Raw genomic sequence first — 18,945 nt, forward strand, 5'->3', positions numbered from 1 at the left:
CGGCCGCGCCGTCCCGGGGCGGGGCCAGGACCGCCGCCGCGCGCAGGCGCCCACCCGGCCGGGTGCGCACCGCGTCTCCCCCACCACCGCAGAGCCGAGTTACCGCAGACGCCAGGCGACAACCCTGCACCGCCACCGCCTTTCCCCCGCGTCCCGCCGGGTACTGTAGTTTTCGCGGGCGGAATTCCGCGGCGCGCCCGGACTACATCTCCCGCCATGCCCCGCGGCAGCCCGCCTGCTCCCTCAGGCGCTGCAGCTGTAGCCCGGGGCGGGCGCTGCGGCCGCGCGGGTGCCCCCAGCCAGCGGGAGGGAGGAGGGTCGTATCCCCCCGTACGGGGGTGCTGCGGCGTTGCCGCTGGTGAAACGCCGTACGGAGGACCGCGGGGCGGGAGGAGGATCTCTGCGCAGAGGTCGGTGAGAGCCGCCGGCAGTGGTCGCCCGCCGGTACCGGCGGAGTTCCCCCCCGCACCGGGACCTCTGCCCGAGGCCGGGCTCCGGTGCGGCTGCCTTACCCTGCGCTGAAGGGTCTGAAGTAAAGGCGCAGTGCGCGTCGGCATGCGGGGCGCGTCAATGGAAGCATTTTAGCCGTTGTCTTTTAAAGGCAAGAAAAGCAGGAAATAAAGGCAGGAAAGCCGGTAGTTCAGTTAAGAAAAAGTGGGAGCTTACCTCCTTTATTTTAATTTTTTCCTGCAGGGGAGTAAAGCCCCCCGGAGCGGGGGGCGGGGCGGGGCGCGGCAGGGCCAGCGCCCCCTGCCGGAGAGCGGGGGGCTCCCCGCGGGGCACGCCCGGGTGCGAGCAGCCGGGCTGACATCCGCGAGTAGCGGTCAGCCCTGCAGCGTGCTTGCGGCGTCGGCCACGGGTGATTTTTGGATACTGCTGTGTTGGTTGGAGTGTACCCGGGCTTGGGGGGGTGGGTGGGTGGGATTTTAAAGAATTTGTTTAAAACTTCAGGGTCAACGACAACTTCTTGAGATTTATGACACTTCATTTTTATATTTTTAGAGCTACGTCCCGAAAGTTGTCACTATCATCAACAGCTACTTGGCAGCAGAGCAACTGAAGTCTGTGGAAAAACTCGTTTCCTTTCCTTGCCAGAGGCCAGGCGCCCAAATGGGGTAATGTGGAAGTTGCTGACCTTTTATGTGTTTCACTGTCTGTTCTTCAGGATCTCTGAGTGGAACCTTTAATCTTTGCTGATACTCTAACAAAAGACAGATTCCTGTGATTTTCTGGTGCTTTGCAGTTATTTGGATGAAGTGAGCTAAACACACTAACACGGTGGTTGCAGTTGCTCCTCTGAAGAGCAGGATCTACAACATTGCCAGTGACTTCAGAGCTGACAGGACAGGTTGCACCTGAGCAAAGTCCACGTGGACATCCAGAGTCTTGCAGGGATGTAAATGAACGAGGTTCTTCAATGTAAATTATAGATAGTAGTAAAATTCATGTTGCTCTCTCTCTGTTCTCAGCATCTTTAATAAAAGAAAAACATGGTTTGTGTTGAGACAAATCATCTTTTGTTGGGCAATACAGTTACATGTTCAGTATTTTGTAGAAAATAGGGTTGAAAAACAATTTAAGCGATTGAAAGATATATTTGGAGACTTAGATGTATGTGCACTGTGCATGTATATATATACATAAAGTCAACACAGCTTTTTTTTTTTTTTTTCTTCTTCCTATGTAAGCACCAGCCAGCAGAGGGTGCACAGGTTAACTAGGAAGCGTTACTTCTGAGCTATGTTTACCACTGATGGCTTCCTCTTGATGTTAAACTTGTGAATAGATTAATTTAGTAAATCAGTTTCGTGTTGTATTCTGCTGTATAAATAACAGGAAAAGACATGAATTACCTCATGGAAAAAGGGGAAAAATAGGGGGGGGAAAAGTAAAGGATCGCACAGAATACTTATGTATTTAAATCTCATATCCTACAAACACTCATTGATATGTGGGAAGACAACTTGTCTGTAAAGTTAAACAAATGTACAGATATTTACAGGATTGTAGCCTAAAGAATTATTTGTGAATTTGCCTCTTTGTTATGCAATATTTAAGAAATTTGTACTAAAGTGACTGGTATCTTCTTAATTTCTGTTATTCAAATTATTTTAGTCAATAATATTTATAACTACACTGTTGCTGAGTGTGCCTTTAGTAGGTGTTACAAACAGGGAACAGTAGAATAATTAACAGTGAAAACGTTATTATAAATAGATTCAGTACAAAAGTAGAAATTCCATTCTAAGAATGATTCTAGGATATAAAAAAAACAGTTTTAGCTTCAGTTGGAATGAAAGTATTCTTCACAAGTTGAAGTATTTTGAATTCAGTTAAAATACTCTATTGAAGCTTCATTTTGAAGGCAAAATAGTCTTTGATAGTGAAGTCAGAACGTCTCTATTATAAATTGAAATGATGATGTTTCAACAAAACACTTGTCCTGATCAGAACAAAATCTTAGAATCATAGAATCATTAAGGTTGGAAAAGACCTCTAAGATCATCGAGTCCAACCATCAACCCAACACCACCATGCCCACTAAACCATGTCCCTAAGCGCCTCATCTACACGTCTTAAATACTTCCAGGGATGGGGACTCAACCACTTCCCTGGGCAGCCTGTTCCAATGTTTAACCACTCTTTCAGTAAAGAAATTTTTCCTCATGTCCAATCTAAACCTCCCCTGGCACAACTTGAGGCCATTTCCTCTCGTCCTATCGCTTGTTACTTGGGAGAAGAGACCGACACCCACCTCGCTACAACCTCCTGTCAGGTAGTTGTAGAGAGTGATAAGGTCTCCCCTCAGCCTCCTTTTCTCCAGGCTAAACAACCCCAGTTCCCTCAGCCGCTCCTCATAAGACTTGTTCTCCAGACCCCTCACCAGCCTCGTTGCCCTTCTCTGGACACACTCCAGCACCTCGACGTCCTTCTTGTAGTGAGGGGCCCAAAACTGAACACAGTATTCGAGGTGTGGCCTCACCAGGGCCGAGTACAGGGGGACAATCACTTCCCTACTCCTGCTGGCCACACTATTTCTGATACAGGCCAGGATGCCATTGGCCTTCTTGGCCGCCTGGGCACACTGCCGGCTCATGTTCAGCCGGCTGTCGACCAGCACCCCCAGGTCCTTTTCCGACAGGCAAAGGTGGTGTAAGAACAGGCTCTTCTTACTCAATGCTTCTGTACATGTGGTTAAAATCGTATCTGGTGGGGTTTGCTTGTTTGTTTTTATCTGCTGTTGCTTTTTAACCAATGTTAACTGTGTTGTCTCTACAGGAGTCAGAATAAATTAAAATTTTTGTTTTGTTTTTCTTTTCCCCTCAGTAGTCACTGCTCTGCAGTAGTTTTACTGAAGTTGCTGTGTGCCCACAGGGAGGTCTGCATCATTCCTGGTGATGATGCATGAGAAGGAAAAACAGTTGAGAGTTTTAGATCTGCTGAGTTTGAAAACTTGTGAAATATCGTATTGTCTAAAATGTGCACAATTTTTTTTAAGTATCTCATTGAAAGACTAATCATGAAGCCCCAAGAGGGCATGTTTAGTCACTTGATAGAATAGAATAGCATTAAGCATTCACTTAATGAATGAGTCTGGTTGACAGTAAAGTCCCCTCCTCTCCCCCCGCCTTGATTTGAAATATTAAGAAATATTAATATGTATGTATTTTAAAAATAACCACTGGTAATTCATAGTTATGCCTTCTGTGTTACCATTATCTTGAAGAATTTTTCACTTGTGTCCATGATTGCCACTTGCATCTGTTTTGTGTAAGGTGTTCTGAGTTTTGGTAGTGTTTGATGGTGATAAAACAGATTAGCTACGCTTTACAGGAGAGCATTGGGGATTAATTGTCAAATGTTGTGTAGATAAGCTTCTAGGTGCCCAGCAGAAGTAATTGTATGAAGTTCATTGTTTCCAGAATACTTTTCTGTCTAGAAATGTAACTTAAGCTGCACATACTCTTCCTAATATAGGCTGTTGTTTTGCTTTCTAACAGAGACTCTACAAGTAGGCTTAGTGATTGGAGATGGAAGAAGTTGTTAGCTTTGTAGTTGGAGATCAGTCAAGTGTCAAAATGGTTTCATCCAGTAAGTTCATTGAACTAGGTTCTTGGACAAAAATGACGGGTTATTTCTGTTCTGTTCCTCCCCCCGCCCCCGACATCGCTTTCAGAACTGATACTTCTCAAGGATTGTACTCATCAATGAAGTGGTTTATGTATGTTTGGGTGTGTAATTCACTATTTAAAAAACAAGATTAGAACAGTTCTTTTCTCCTGTGTCTTTAGTTTTTCCTCTGTGGATGTGACTGCTCAGAGGTTTTAATGCCAACATCAAACAGAAATTTATTATTTCAGGTCTAGCTGGCAGTTGATATGTATACCTTCTTCTGCATGTCCACCTTCAAAAAGCTGTACTAAAGGTGCTGTGTTAGATTGTTCGGGGAGGGGAGGAGTTTTAAGGCTGTTTTCTTAAAGTTTCTCAACTAAACTGAGGACCTGATCTGTATTTGTAACAATGACAAAATTCTAAAGGCTAAATGGCAGTGCTCCATAGGGAAAAAAGTCTTCCATGTTGCTTTTCAGTGTGGTTACCAAATGCGTTGTTTCTTTAAATTTTTTTCTGAAAAATAGTTATGCTGCCACAAAATACAGGCATTTTTAATGTAATTCAGTTTCATGATAATATTCTTAAAGATGAAGGTTGAATTGCTTTGATTAATAATCAAACGTAAAGCCTTCCTGACCATGGCTCTGAACAAGGAAGTAACTCCTAATTCTTTCAGACAACAACATTTCTTGCTGTCATGGCTTCAGGGTATGATCATCTTATCTGACAAAGAGAAGGGGTGTTTGCCTGTTTCATTAACAAAATCAATTAGAGAAACAGTCGAGCAGTGACTTGCTTCTGAAAATGTAATTTAGGCTTCCGAGTCATTTAGATGCTTTTTGAACTTTTAGTAGCCAGATTGCCCGTTAATCTCATGATCCGTGGATCACTCTTAACTCTCAGGGATATACATGCATGTCTCCAAGGAGTTCCTTCCCATTTAACACTGGATGCAACAGTAAACTTAACTCCTCCACGTACCCCACTCTCCTTGCATTTTCTTGATGTTTCAGAATTTATCAGCTAAAATTGTGCAATTATCACTCAAAGGATCACATTCTCATAAAAAGAGTTGCATCTCTGGATTTTACTGATGCAAGATCATCTTAGTCATCTGACTATAATTCCCATCTGTGCATCTTTTCATGTTCTTACTGAGATATTTAGAAAGCCAAAAAAAATTATGTGACTAGCCTAGCAGCTGAATCATTGTATTTTATGTTGAATATCAATGCTGGCACAGGAAATGCAAAGATACTAACTCAGATCTTTTTGAATGATTGAAGGAGGAAGAGGATTTGTAAACAGTTTGCAACGTAATCATGGAATCTTTATCCAGGCATTTGTGTAATTTAATAATAATAATTTTAGATCAGATTGTGGTTTGGGGGTTTGGGGGATTTTCTATTTGCTTTTGTTTTCAAGACCACTGCCTTTATGTAAATTACACATTTTGCAGAAATTGTCATGGTGTCTTAATTTTCATGTCTCATAATTATTATTTCATAATATCCCATATATGTTAATAATTATGCATTATGTTATGAAAAATGCATACATATTTTCAAAAACAAAGCATGAACAGTTTGTAGTAATTGAAGTATAAACTGGAATTGTTTTAGTTGCTGAACCACATTAAAAAAAAAAAAGAGCCATAATAAACTCGTTAACATTAGGAGAGGTTTTAATTTTTTAATAGGACTAAATGTTACATTTTCACTGGATGGTGATGCCCCATATCCTGGTAACATTGCAGTCCCAGCAGCCAAAATTTATTGGTGTTTTTATTTGGCATTGACAGCCAAAAGGAAGACCCCATTTTATTTGATCTTTGACAAATAAAAAGAAATTTTAACCTTTTTTCCCTCTTTTTTTTTCTTTTTCCCCCCATAGGCTTAAAATGAATAAACAATGCCCTTTTTAAAGCATGACTCATTCAAAAGTACACCTTAAATGAGGAATTGTTCATTTAATTGAAATGATTCCTTTGCCAGGCTTTGTATTGATGTGTACAAATTAATCTTTTTTTATTCACAGTACAAGACTTGTGATCAAATAGTACTATTTTCCTCAAGATAAAAATCTTCACTTTGTAACCAATTTGCACAGAATGTTTTCTAATAATGTCTTGTGCCTGTTCTTTTGTAACTACATTTTGTATTTCCAGTGCATTAAATTTGTATGTGTGGTTTATACAGAAGCAGCACTCAAAAAAAAAAAAAGGCACGAAAAAATAGGACTAAGGATAATTTTTAAAGTCATATGCAGAGCACTTGAAGGAAAAAAGAACAAAGGCACATCAGGGTAAAAGTAGTAGGAGGGTTATTTTGTTTTACTCATCTCCTAGAAAGCCTACATTAATGAGAATATACAAAAAAAACCCCCCGACCAAAAAAAACCACCAAAAAAACCAAACCAAAAAACCCCAAGACAAAATGCTGGTACTAGCTACACACACTTGTTATCTTTCATTATTAACACTGTATGAAGAGATTCCAAGTAAAGTAAAATATAGCAATGTAATAGAAAAATCTCAGGCACTTTATAATTTGCATGAATAGAAATTTAACATTTAAAACCATTCATTTCAAAGAGGGCATTAAACAGGGATCAGGAGAATACACGGCAGAAATTTTGGAAGGCTTTCTGGTGCATGATGTTTACACTTCAAAAAAAAAAATCTTTCATTTCCTATCTAAAAGCATAAAACCACAGTCACAGTTCTAGAATTAAACCTTTTGAAGATGGTTACCTAGTGAGTGGGGTGAAAAATGTCAATCTCAATGACAGTATATACCCACTAGAACAAGTGGTTTCTTTACTGATCACTTCTTGCTTTTCTTCTTAAAGGTACAATGTCAAACTTGGTTTATTGTTTTACTGTGTATTTCTTTTGTTTTCCCTGCCTGATAGGTCTTTGAAATGATACCAAATAATTCATCTTTCAACTGGTTTCATTCCAGTAGCCTACTTTGGGATTATTTGGGCTTTCAGCACACTGAAGGGATGTTGCTATTTTCTAAAAAGCATTTAAATTTGTATTATAGTAAAAGATTATTACTAAAGCTGATATTGGTGCTTGATTATTTCACCAGTTTCTCATGTAAGTGACATAAACAATTAAGTTACAGCAAAACTGTAATTTGAGTTAATTGTGTTTTCAGGTCTCTTAACAAAATGAATTTCATTACAAGGCTTTCTGCTTTATGTCTGAGGAAAAGCAAGATGCAACAGAGGCACCAAAGTAGTAGACGACCAGCTGTTCCACTTGGATCGCGGATTTTAACTGATCCTTCTAAGGTTTTTGAGCATAACATGTGGTGAGATGTTTCTTCAAGGCTGATTTTTCATATATTTTTGTATATTATTTACTATGATGAATAATGGGGGGTGGTGTGTATATATAACAATGGACTGCCAGAATAGATGTGTAAAGGTAGTGCTAGAGAAAACTTGAGATTGTCACAAGTAACCTGACAGTTACGAGTTCTCAGTGACTTGCTTAAAAAGCTGCTGAGCAAGTAGTTAGTCATGGAATGAAAGGCAAAATATTGTTATAGATCTCCTATAGATATAGGAGACAAAGTGTAGAGATAAGATAGTCCATGTGATTTATAATGGCTGAAAGTTACTAGTTAGGTACAGTAACGCTGCATATTGGATTAGTGCTGTATTCTAAAATTGACACCATTCTGAAAGGAACATGTAAATGACTTGTATTCTTCTAAAGGTGTACTGAAGATGTAACAGATAGTTCAGCAGAGATTTCCATACAGTGCACAATTGTCAAAAAAAGTTAACTGAATCTTAACATAAATAAATGATATAGTAGTAGAGAAAACATTAACGTGTAAATGTTAACAAGAATAAGAATTGCCCTGATTTGCAGCAGTACATCTCCATCTCTAAAAGGTATTTTTATGATTAATGGGAGCTCAGAAAAGAGTCAGAACACTAGTCAACACAGTGGGAAAACTGAGATTGAAAAGGCTAGGATTTTTGACCATGGAATGGAGATGAATACAAAACAGTAAGTGATACAGGAAGTGTTAGAAGGATAGAAGAATATCTAAATCTCTCTAGAAAGTAGAAGAATATCTACCTAAGATTTTTGGAAGACCAGGAATTTTTATTCCTGTAGTTCATAACTTAAGAACAAGGAATATTTGATGAAAAGAGAAGTGGGGAATTTAGAAGCTTTACAAGAAATTATTTTCTACATAATTTTAAAATATATTTTTAAATTCTGCCACACACCATTTGTGAAAGCAAGGCTTTAGCAAAATTAGAAAAGGGACTGGATGTGGCTAATGATAATCAATGGGTAACATAGGAGTAACAGATGACAAGTTTCAGGACTTAAGCTTACTTCATAAAAGTAATCTGCAGTTCTTATACCTTCCTCGGAGGTGTTCCCTGCTGGCAACTGTCAGACGTTATTGGACAAGCTTTTGTTCTGAAATGAAGTTTCCAACTTGCTGGGTTTTTAAAAAATTATTATTCTTTTTAGTAGTCCATTTTATTTGTTAATTGGCCCATTTTACTTTTTAATCTAAATTATTTCAAAAGTTTCTCTAATAAAATTCTGATGAATAAAAAGGTCTTAAGAGAAGACACAGACACAGAAGATTGTCTTCTAGTTGATAAACTAGTATCTTAGTTACTCTATTTAGTCTCTAAATTTGGGCTTAACTCATGAGGTAAGATACGCAACTAGATCTGTCACCTATTACTGTTTTCTAAACTAGATATCCTCAAGCCATGGTCCCCAACACATACCACCTTAAGGCCAAATCTGGAGTTATCTATATTTCCATAAGTTCCTTGGTCAAAGTAGCTGGCTGGTTATTGTGTTAAAAGAATGTAAAGTTTATCTCCGTGTTTCATAAATCTATATGCAGTGTAGTTCTTAAGCATCTGCCAGACTCAGTACCTCCTGCTAGGTGGAAAAATCCTTTACTTGTGTGAATGCTGATTCAAATGTAGGCTGTATAGTCAAGGTAGGGAAAGATTTTAAGAAAAAGGCCACCCTTTTTCTGTAACATTGTACCTTGACGAAACTCGGTTTTGTTTCATTTTTTAATTTCCTTCCAAATAAATGATCATGTGTAGCTTCAGTTTTTCTTGCTAGCATTCAGTGACAGTAATACAGAGTTATCAAACTATGATGCAGGTGGTTGGGATGGATTGTGAAGATGGGATTGAAAGGAACAGGGTTGTTCAGAAAGTGGATCTGCAGATGAATCCACATAGCTCAGAAGGGAAAACAGGTGAAACTGAGTTGGAGCAGAGGTTGCATGGAAGTTGCGAAGGTCTTGATAAATCAAGAACCTGGCTATGAAGTGGGGGCAGGTCATTGGATCTGAAGCTTGCTGAATGAGCAGGGTTCTCACAACGGAGATAAGGGGGATCAGGACGAGTGGTGGTTGAGCTAAATAGATCATGCCGGGTGAGCGTAAGAGATTCATCTTCCCTAGCATTGGTGTATGAGGATTTATGTGCTTTTGTTTTCCACTCATCTTTGCTACTTCATAAAGTGGCATCTTTCTTTGCCTGTATGTGAATTGGCAGGGAGCCAAGAGCTGTTACCATTGCTGCTAGGAATACTAAGCAAATTAAATTTGGGAACTAATGCTGTAGATATTTGCTGTGGTGCTTTTCTGTCATTTTGAGAGAGAAGTAATGAATGATGCTAAACATTGGAGCAAAAAATGTCTGCTTCTATTCAGGTTAGTAATTGGCATAGTTTTCACATGTTAGTAGTTTTCAGAGATAATTAAACCCTATGTTAGCAAACAAGTTAATGGAAAAGGGCTAAATTGTATAGGCTGAACTGAAAGTAGTATTGCTTGATCTCATGTCAGGCCTACTCATGTTAACAGTTCCTGGTGTGGTTAAAATGGATAGCTTCCTTTGCTGCTGTCAATGTTCAGCTTAAAACACTTCTGTATTTAAACACTTCTGTGCTTAGAATTCTTCTGTATTCTGTGTTCCTGCCGGCTTGTACTGTGGAAGGAGCTGCCTCATTTGAAGCATCCAAACTATGTATAGTTTGCATAAGAACTATGCTATGTCCCCTCTTTTCCAGATTTTGATCAAGAAGTGCTGCTGCAGTCCTGTTGTTTGGGGTCTTCCATATAGAAAGTTCTAGGAAAGAGCCGAAAGATCTTTTTTCAGCTTTATGAATTTCCAAGGAGGGACAAAAGGAAAAAAAGTTGCTGATGAAGATGGAGGACTTCAGGCACCTATAGTATTGTGTGTAGAGCCCTTAAGGGCTCTGACAGACACACAATGATGGATTAAAATTGATCAGCTAAAGGTTATACCACAGCAATCATCTGTCAGAAGGGCTGACTGTATATTATTGGCATCAGAATAGTCCTTGGTTTCAGCTTGCTAGAATAGGCAAGGTCAAAAACGGTGATAGCAGTGAGGGAAGCAAGTCTTTCCAAGAGGATGGCTGCCTAGTAATGCTTCAGTCATTCAGTTTTCTTTTACTACAGCATGACTGTCAGAGCCTTGACACTGCACAGGAACATTTGGTATATGAACAAATACAGGAAGGGGAGGGGCAACCTGCTGGGGACAATAATGAGAAATATTTCAGTAGAGAATGCGGAAATCAAGTCTGAGGCAAGCAGACAAATACGTACCAATTAGTCTCCCACTATTAACAAAAGAGGAACAGTGACAGTCTAAGAATTAAATTACCTATATGTCACCTTGCATGGAACAGAAAGATGCTTGTTAGCTTTTGGAGACGATCAACTCTTTTCAAGTTGGCACCTTGTTCCTTTTCCCATAGTAACCAATGGAATTTTATTTACAGGCTTTCGGTTAATTGATTTCAGTAGGATTAGGATCTAATAGATTACTTGGATTATATTATCTAATTTAATCTGATTTCTAAAACTGTTCAGACTGGATGATTTGGAGGGACAGCTGATTTGCTTTTAAAAGCTGCCAGCAGCATGTTTTTGGGCACTCCCCATTGTGGCCTGATCCAAACACAGAATCTGCAGGGAAGGCAGTTTAGTCATCAGGGTCAGATCTTGGCTTGGTTTTGTGACCATTTAATGGATTAATATAACATTAAGTGAACCACTTTACACAAATATAGATAGCATAGACTCTGGAAACATTGCAGCACTGCTTGTCTTAGGACTGTCTCATTCTTCTTTTTTCTAAATGTTTCCTGTCTCTATTCCCCAAATAAGTAAAATCCTGTTCATCAATTCCACCTGTTCCACTTGAATAGGTGGATTATACTCCCTGTTTCAGGAACAGCTGGTTCCTTTGCTAAATGACCTTTGTTCCTCATCATAAACATTAGTAATGTGAGAAGTTTCTTGCATCAGGGTGTTTGTTGATAGGTCTATTATTATATCCAGCTGAACACAATTCTAATGGGACACTCAAAATACATTCCTATAAATGCACTCAATTTACAAGATATATGTTAATCCTATTATTAAGAGAAAAAATGCATACTACTTCAGCCTCTTTGCAGTTGGAAGATTTTTCTTAATCGCTTGAGTTTTACCTAACTAGTAATTAATTTTTATCTTATCATAGACTGAAACTTAGTTTTTAACTGTCAGTCTCCTTGTGGTCATTTGCTTGCATTCAAAAAGAAAATGTATTTGAGACAGTGTAGCTAATTTGTGACTGTTTTCCCTGGAGAAAAAAGATTATGGAAAATTCTGTTTAAAGGCTGGTTCTTCAACTGCCTTTTGCAGGGACCACATGCAGTGGTCACAAGAAGAAGAGGAGAATGCCAAGGAAAAAGCAGCAGAGAACTCACTTGTGAAAGTCCAATGGGAAGACCAAGGTAACAAATTCATAGTGGCTTAAAAATTCCTATTTTAATGCTATTTTTAAAGCATTTAAAGATTAAAGCATTAAAATCCAGGAACACTCTTTTTATTTCTACATTCTCTTGTCTAAATTTGTTGATTTTTTTTTTTTCCTTTGTTGCCTCAAAAGATTGTCTCAAACTGTGGTTTTCTAGCAATTCAGTTACTTATTTGAGCAATTTTGCATTTGCAGGGGCAACAGGCTCTATGTAAAACAAGTACATCACTATGGTGCAGTTGCACGTTCTGGCTCCTTTTGCAGTTCTTCAGAATAAAACTCCTACTACACAGGACTGTTACTTCATTAAAGGGAATGAATTTGCAGCCAGGATGCTGGGGATGAAAGTTCCCATGTACAATATTCAAATGCTTTTTAATGATTTGTGGACTGTTTAGAGAGCTAGTGTTTGTACATTACACCATATTTCAGTTAAGTGCCATGAAAGTTGTGCTGGTCCCAGCTGGTCCCGGCTTGCTGCCTTGGCCAGGCTGAGCTGGGAGTGCTTCAGGAAGCAGTGTGTTCACTTTCTGTGGAAGGTGTTCCAATACATCATGCAGAGTCTGCTCTGTAAATGATTAAGGAATTTCGTGCCTGTCTTCAGAAGGGAAACAATGTATTCTGTGTTTCTGAAGAATGATAGCTCTAGGTTCAAACTGGTAAACTAAACCCTAGACTAAACTCTAGGATAGTTATGTGTGCTAAAGCTGGAGTATCAACTTGATAGTAACATAGAAATCTGTTCCTTTATTAGAAAGATATTCTGAAAACAATTACTTGGATGTCCTGGGCCTCAGTTTACCTAGAGTGTCTTGAACTTGTCAAATTATTGTCGTTATGATCCTGTGCTCAGTTTCATTTATGTAACTAGGGCACATGTTGGAGTTTATTTGAATTACCTGTGAATGTGTCTTGGATTGTGTGCCCTTCATCACTTTGAATGCTCTGGGATTGTCGTCCTGCCCTTTTCTGTTACCTCTCGCATTCTTTATCTAAATACAGGAGTACAATGTTTGTTATTCAAAAATCATATCTAATATTTTCATTTGGTTTGTATAAAAAGTTGAAAAAGAGCTCATAATTGAAAAGTAAGCTGTGTAACCATGTGGCTCATGGAACCTTTCATTCTTCATCTACAATCAATTAGAACTTAGTTTGTGTTGGTGAGAAATGGAATAATCGGGCATTTGTCTATTGCCAAGAAATACAAGAATCCAAGGATGTTGCCTCTGAATGCCCCTCTGTTTAGAACTTGAATAGGTGAGCATTGCTGATAGTGTTCCTTCAGAAAGCTTCAGCTTCATTCTGCAAGTGGAAGTACATTTTGGCCTATTTGTCTAAACAACGAACTAGACCGAAGCTAACAAGCAGGTTATTTTGGGGCCTTGGAAACTACAGTAAGGGGAAAAAAGACAACACAGATTTCAACAATACTATTATATCACTGAAATAGAATAGTTCTGGTGAGCCTCGTTAAAACAAGAGAAGTTAAACTGAGTGAACTCATGATACTACTTTTAGGAATTTGATTTACTTACTAGCATGTCCAGTTTCTTCTCAGGCATGCCTGCTAGTGTTGAAAGATTCTGTTAAGGAGAAAAATCAATCGATGAAGTAAGGGATTTTTTTTGTCTCAGAAGGTTATACGTTTATTAGTTTTGTCATTTTTATATTCTTTGGAAAATCTAGTAGTCAGGCTACTTAAATACACAAAATGAAACAACAAATTATAATAATACTGCATGTGTGGTTATTACACAGTGGTGCAGGAGTGACCAGTGAAAGAATGGAAAGCAAAGTGTTCTTTCACTTGAACTTACGTAATACCATACTAATACAATTTGAAAGGCTGACAGCTATTGCTTTCCTTCAATTCTGAAATCTGGAAAACTTGATGGGAATTTAAGTACAAGGGTTCTGAGCAGACTCGTAGAAACGTAGTGACTGTAACAAGGGGTGATAAGATTTAAGAACCTTTTGAGTAGAAGGTTTGTTTTTTATACTGAAGCCAAGCAATCTATGAATGTGCAGCTTACACTACTGAAGTCTGGTATATATGACCTCAATCAACTCTGTACTTATATTATAAAAAAAGTCTCTACAATTACTCTGCACGGTTGGGTCTTGCCCTTTAATAATACAACTGGATGTATTAAATGTTAAATTTAAAAAATTATGCAGATTTCTAGGACAAGGCATTCTGCCACCTCCTTGCCACTTCCCACTGCCTGTCTGTGCCTCTAATGATAATTCTCAGCCTTGTTTATCTCTGAAAAGCTGTAGCGATTTAGGAAATAGTATGTTAAGATTTAAATGAGAGTAGTAGGAGAAATGCGCCATATATTTATCCTGTGCATTTATATTAAAAGAATTAATGGGTCAGTGTAAGTGAATAGGGACAAAATAAAAAAGGCAAAACATATGATGTACACTTAGCAAGAGACGTCAAGGTTAACAAGAAACAGTTCTGTAAATGCTTTGGGAATGAGGGGAAAAAACAAGAAAAAGATTTGGTTTGGTACTTAGGAGGGATGAGGAAGGGAAAACCATCAACAAAAGAGACATTGAAAAAGCTGTAATTCTTATCTTTTTATCAGCCTTCCTTTGAAAGGGTTATCTGCAGTCCAGTGGCTAGCACTATTAGTGCTAGTGAGGAGGAGGAAAGATCTTGTTCTTGTACTGAGAAAGAACAGGTTACAAAGTACATCCATAGAGTACATGGATGACTGGGAAAGCAGAAAAGAGAATATTTACTTTTTTAAAAAGGGAGGTGGGAAAAGAGAAGAGTCAGATAATTACTTTCAATTCCTGGAAAAATACTGGAAGAGATAATCCAGAGCTTGCAGACACTGGGTTTGGAAGATCAAAGGAGATGAATACTGGCCAACAAATATTTTTCAAGAATAAATCATGTAAAATCAAGCTAATTTCCTTCTTGGAGAAGGTTACAAGCCCTGGGGATAAGGAAAAAACAGCACACGTCCTGAAATTTATCCTTAGTCAGGCTTCTGACTTGCTTTACTTGACATTTTCATAAGCAAGTTAGGCAAGTGAGAGCTAATGAAACTGCTTTTGGGTGAATGAATGCCTAGAGAGATCCTTTCAGAATGGAAGGCTGTGCTGGGCAGAGGAGTGTTTTGTTCTGTGTCCAGTTCTGCTTGGTATTTTCATTAGTGACCTCAGGAAATGGGAGACTTGAAGATGATATTAAGTGAAGAGATGTTTCAAGTATGGTGAAGGATTCGATTAGGATTCAGAAAGATCTGGACAAACTGTGGAAAAAAATGATCTGCAAGATATAAATTTGCTAAAAATAAATGCAGAATACTTTGCTTAGGAATAATTCCTTGAAAAAAATACTAGGTTCTGGAACAATTGGCTAGGTAGTCATTTTGCAGAAGAAAATCTGAGGGTTGTGGTGAATCACTAGCTGAATCAGCAGTGGCAAGCTGGGAGTTATAAACAGGTTTACAGCCTGTAAGCCTCGTAAGATATTCCTTTTGCTCTGCATTGATAATGCCTTTACCAGAATACAGCACCAAAAAGTAGTAAATCAATTGGAGAGAATCTAGAGAAGAAAAATGAAAATGATCAGAAGTCTAAAAATCATGATTTACGTGGAAAAAAGAAGAGAGGTTTAGACAATCTGGAAAAGAGATTGTTTCTGGGAAACATAGTAAAAGACTTCAAATAAGTAAATAGGTGTTGCAAAGAGAAGTGAGTAATCTTTGCTTTATCTGCTTGGTTAATGGGACAAGAATTACTGGACTTAAATTGCAATAAGGAAATTTCGGGTTAGGTAGTGGAAAAGATTTCTAACTGTACAGATGGTAAAGGACTGTAATATATTACTGAAGAAAGTTGTCAAACCTGTAAGGTGGTATTTTAAGAACAAGTTGGACACATTTCTGTGGAGAAGGGGTATGAATTCCCTGACTGGGTGAAATCCCTTCCGATCCTATTTTTGATTTTCTAACATTCAGTTAGAATGTTTTGTGAATTAAAAGTTAACACAAAGGTCTACTGTAAGACTCTCTGAAGTGTTTTGAAAGTAAGAAAGCCAGTATGTTGCTTCTGACTGTATTGTTATTTTCTGTCAAAACTGCGCTGTTGAATGGTTAAGAGGGCATTACTGTCTATTGGCTATGCAGTAGCATTTATCACTCCAGTTCACAGAACTGGATTTCTAATTGATGGTTTTTTTGAGAGATGTCTCGCTACCAACAAATTTGCAATTGTTCGTAGAGTTTCATAAATCATGAAATTAATTTCAGCTCAGTATTTCTTAAATAGGAGAAACATGGACAACATTTAATTGAAAAGATGCATTCCTTTTATAATTTGAGCCATGAAAGCTTGTCTAAGAAACTTACGATTGCATATTTTGGTGATGCTGTTCTATTATGTCACTACATTTAAAAAAAAAAAAGATGATGCAGAAAGCCTGTCTGCCCCATCCTAAGTGACATAAAATCTAATTAAACCCTCCTGGGAGTTATTTTGAGCACAGATTAAGGTAAGACCCAAAATCCATATGTTTTTATTTAAATGTGTGTAATGTGGGAAACTACGGATTTTTAAACTGTAAATTTGGGGTCCATATTCTGTGTTGCTTTACAGTATTTTGTAGCTAAGCTCATATTCACCAAGTTTTTGTTTTGTTTTAATTTCAGATAAATATGAGAGAGAAGCCAGTAAATATTGGAATGAATTTTACAAGACTCATAAAAATAACTTTTTCAAGGATCGCAATTGGCTGTTTCTGGAGTTCCCAGAAATTCTTCCAGAAAAAAGGAGAGAAGAGTTGAAAACAGAAGAAAGATCTTCAGAACACATAAAAATAAATAGTGCCAACAGTTTTTCGCATAAAAATGAAATGTTTGAGGAAGGAGAAAAATATTGGAAGAAAAATTATGGAGGTGGTTCCACTTCTGTACGACGATATGTATTTAATAAAAACCAAGCAAAATCTCTTACTGACAATCCTCAGGCTAAAAACTGTGGAGAAGAATTTGGCAGGCTAGAATCCTTCCCTGGTAGTGACGCCACTTACAGAATATTAGAGGTACTGCACTGCAAATGTTCTACCCATCATCTAGAACTCCACTTAATTGCTCAAAAGCCTGATAAAGATGCTTAATAAGTATCAAGAAAGTAAACATTTGGAATTTGCCGTACTACATTCATTTATGGCAGAAACTTTCAGAGAAACCTAAGATCTGGGCTTTGTTTTCCCTTTCAAGTTTCTCCCAAATCAGAATTTAGGGCTAGATTGTCAGATTCCATTTTCACTGGAAGTTGGGTTTCTAATTTCCTAAGGAAAGGTATGTCTTACAGTGCTTTGTTCTTAAAGTGCTCTGTTTTAAAGTGCAAGTACTTGACACATTCTTGCCAAATGGTGAAATTGGACAAGAATATTGCATTTTCCTATGCAGTTTGAGAGATGGATTCTCTCTTAACTTTAGAAAGACATTGAGGAGAAACATGATCATAGAAGTGATTTGAGAATTGTGGTATGAGCTGTTTATACATTTTCTGTCCAACATACCTTCAGGTCTAATGGATCCTACCTACCAACTAATTTAAGACAAAAATAAAAAAATACGAGGTTTTATTTGTTCATTTATTTTGACTTTTTGCTTCTCTTCTGATTTTAGGTTGGTTGTGGTGCTGGAAACAGCGTCTTTCCTATTTTGAAAGTTCTATGGTATGTAGTGCTGGATTTTCAAATATGAAAGTTCAGTTCTCATCTTCATTTTCTTCAAATGTTGGTGCTAGACCACTGCTGCAGGAAGTGTTGAGTGGACTGTTTTACAGCCCTGAAATTCTGATTGCTTGCAGACCACAGATAATGTTGGTAGCATCAGTACAAGATACTCCTCATATTGGTCAGCCCTAGTCTTGGGGGGATCATATTTGCTGACAATGTTTGTCTTCAGGTGCATTCAGATTGATTTCTTGTAGTTAATCTCAGGCAGGTGAAATATTCTCTTGTCTTATCTGGTAGCTTTATGGTGACATATATCTCTTCAAAAGGCCAAAATCAGAGACAGTAGATAATGGCATGTGATCTACTGGTAAGAAGTTGTATTATTTCTGAATTTGGCTGGTACACTTTGTCATACTGCTTCAGGTTTTAGTGTCAAGGAAGGCACAAGTCCTGTATTGCATTACTTAATTCCTTGAAACATCTTAATCCACCTAGCTTCCAGTTTTAGAAGAAGCTGTTATGACATCATGGCTTCCCTTCCATGTAGGCAGGAAGGTTTTATTGGAAAGGCTGTGTATGTATTAAGGGTTGAAATAGATTTCTTCTTATTCGTGCCTCCAAGAGCTTAAGTATGGCACAGTTCGTTATTCTATAAATGAATTCTGATTGCTAGCATCACCACTATACAAAAATACTCCATTTTGCAGATACGGAAACAGAGAGCAGGAGGAATCGAGTGACGCACCAGGGTCATACACGAAACCTATTAGAGTTAGCAATGCATCTTCATCCCACAACAAATGCTTTGCTTTAGACAGCATGTAATGAAAGGGGAGCCCTGTTTCATATGAAAAGTTTGGAACGTAACACTATATAGGGAAAAGATATCACGTGGCTGTATTAAAAAGATGAGACAAACTTTTGTGTTTTCCTCGCAGGAGGCATTAGTCATAGTTTGGCTTTTCTGGTAATTAAGAATCCACTCATTAGGTATTTTTCCCGGAGATCTCTATTCTTACGCAAATCCTTCAGTCAATCACGTTGGTTGGTACATTGAACAACTCACACATTTGTCTTATATATGACCTGATGGAAACATCTCTTACCTCTTAGCAGGCCTGGCATTATAGCACAGTTGGTTTTACTCTGAATTTAATAATATAAAAATTGCCTTTTGTATGCATATAAAAAGAAGTCAGTGTCAAGTATGAGCGTACCCTGGCTACAAAAGAATTTTCCACTTAGGTTTGTAATGTAACTTTTAAACT

General features: G+C 38.3%; 1 protein-coding gene across 6 annotated transcripts in view; it reads left to right on the forward strand.

Annotated features, from left to right (window-relative positions):
• Positions 1-70: 70 nt before the first annotated feature.
• The window catches only part of METTL8 (methyltransferase 8, tRNA N3-cytidine), a 36,651-nt gene continuing 17,776 nt past the window's right edge, over positions 71-18,945 (forward strand). For 4 of the 6 annotated variants that reach the window (XR_012995691.1, XM_076342618.1, XM_076342617.1 and 1 more), the window contains exons 1-6: positions 265-410; positions 1,003-1,115; positions 7,278-7,433; positions 11,853-11,944; positions 16,641-17,032; positions 17,625-17,674. Coding sequence is in view for 5 of the 6 variants with exons in the window: in XM_076342618.1 (XP_076198733.1) it covers positions 1,111-1,115; positions 7,278-7,433; positions 11,853-11,944; positions 16,641-17,032; positions 17,625-17,674 (695 nt within the window). In the remaining variant the exon portion in view is untranslated. Of the gene's footprint in view, positions 161-264; positions 411-796; positions 860-1,002; positions 1,116-7,277; positions 7,434-11,852; positions 11,945-16,640; positions 17,033-17,624; positions 17,675-18,945 lie in introns of those variants that run through there. The other 2 variants (XM_076342619.1, XM_076342616.1) reach the window with 2 other exon arrangements.

Source organism: Aptenodytes patagonicus, chromosome 6 (genome assembly GCF_965638725.1).
Source record: "Aptenodytes patagonicus chromosome 6, bAptPat1.pri.cur, whole genome shotgun sequence".
Lineage (NCBI taxonomy): Eukaryota > Metazoa > Chordata > Aves > Sphenisciformes > Spheniscidae > Aptenodytes > Aptenodytes patagonicus.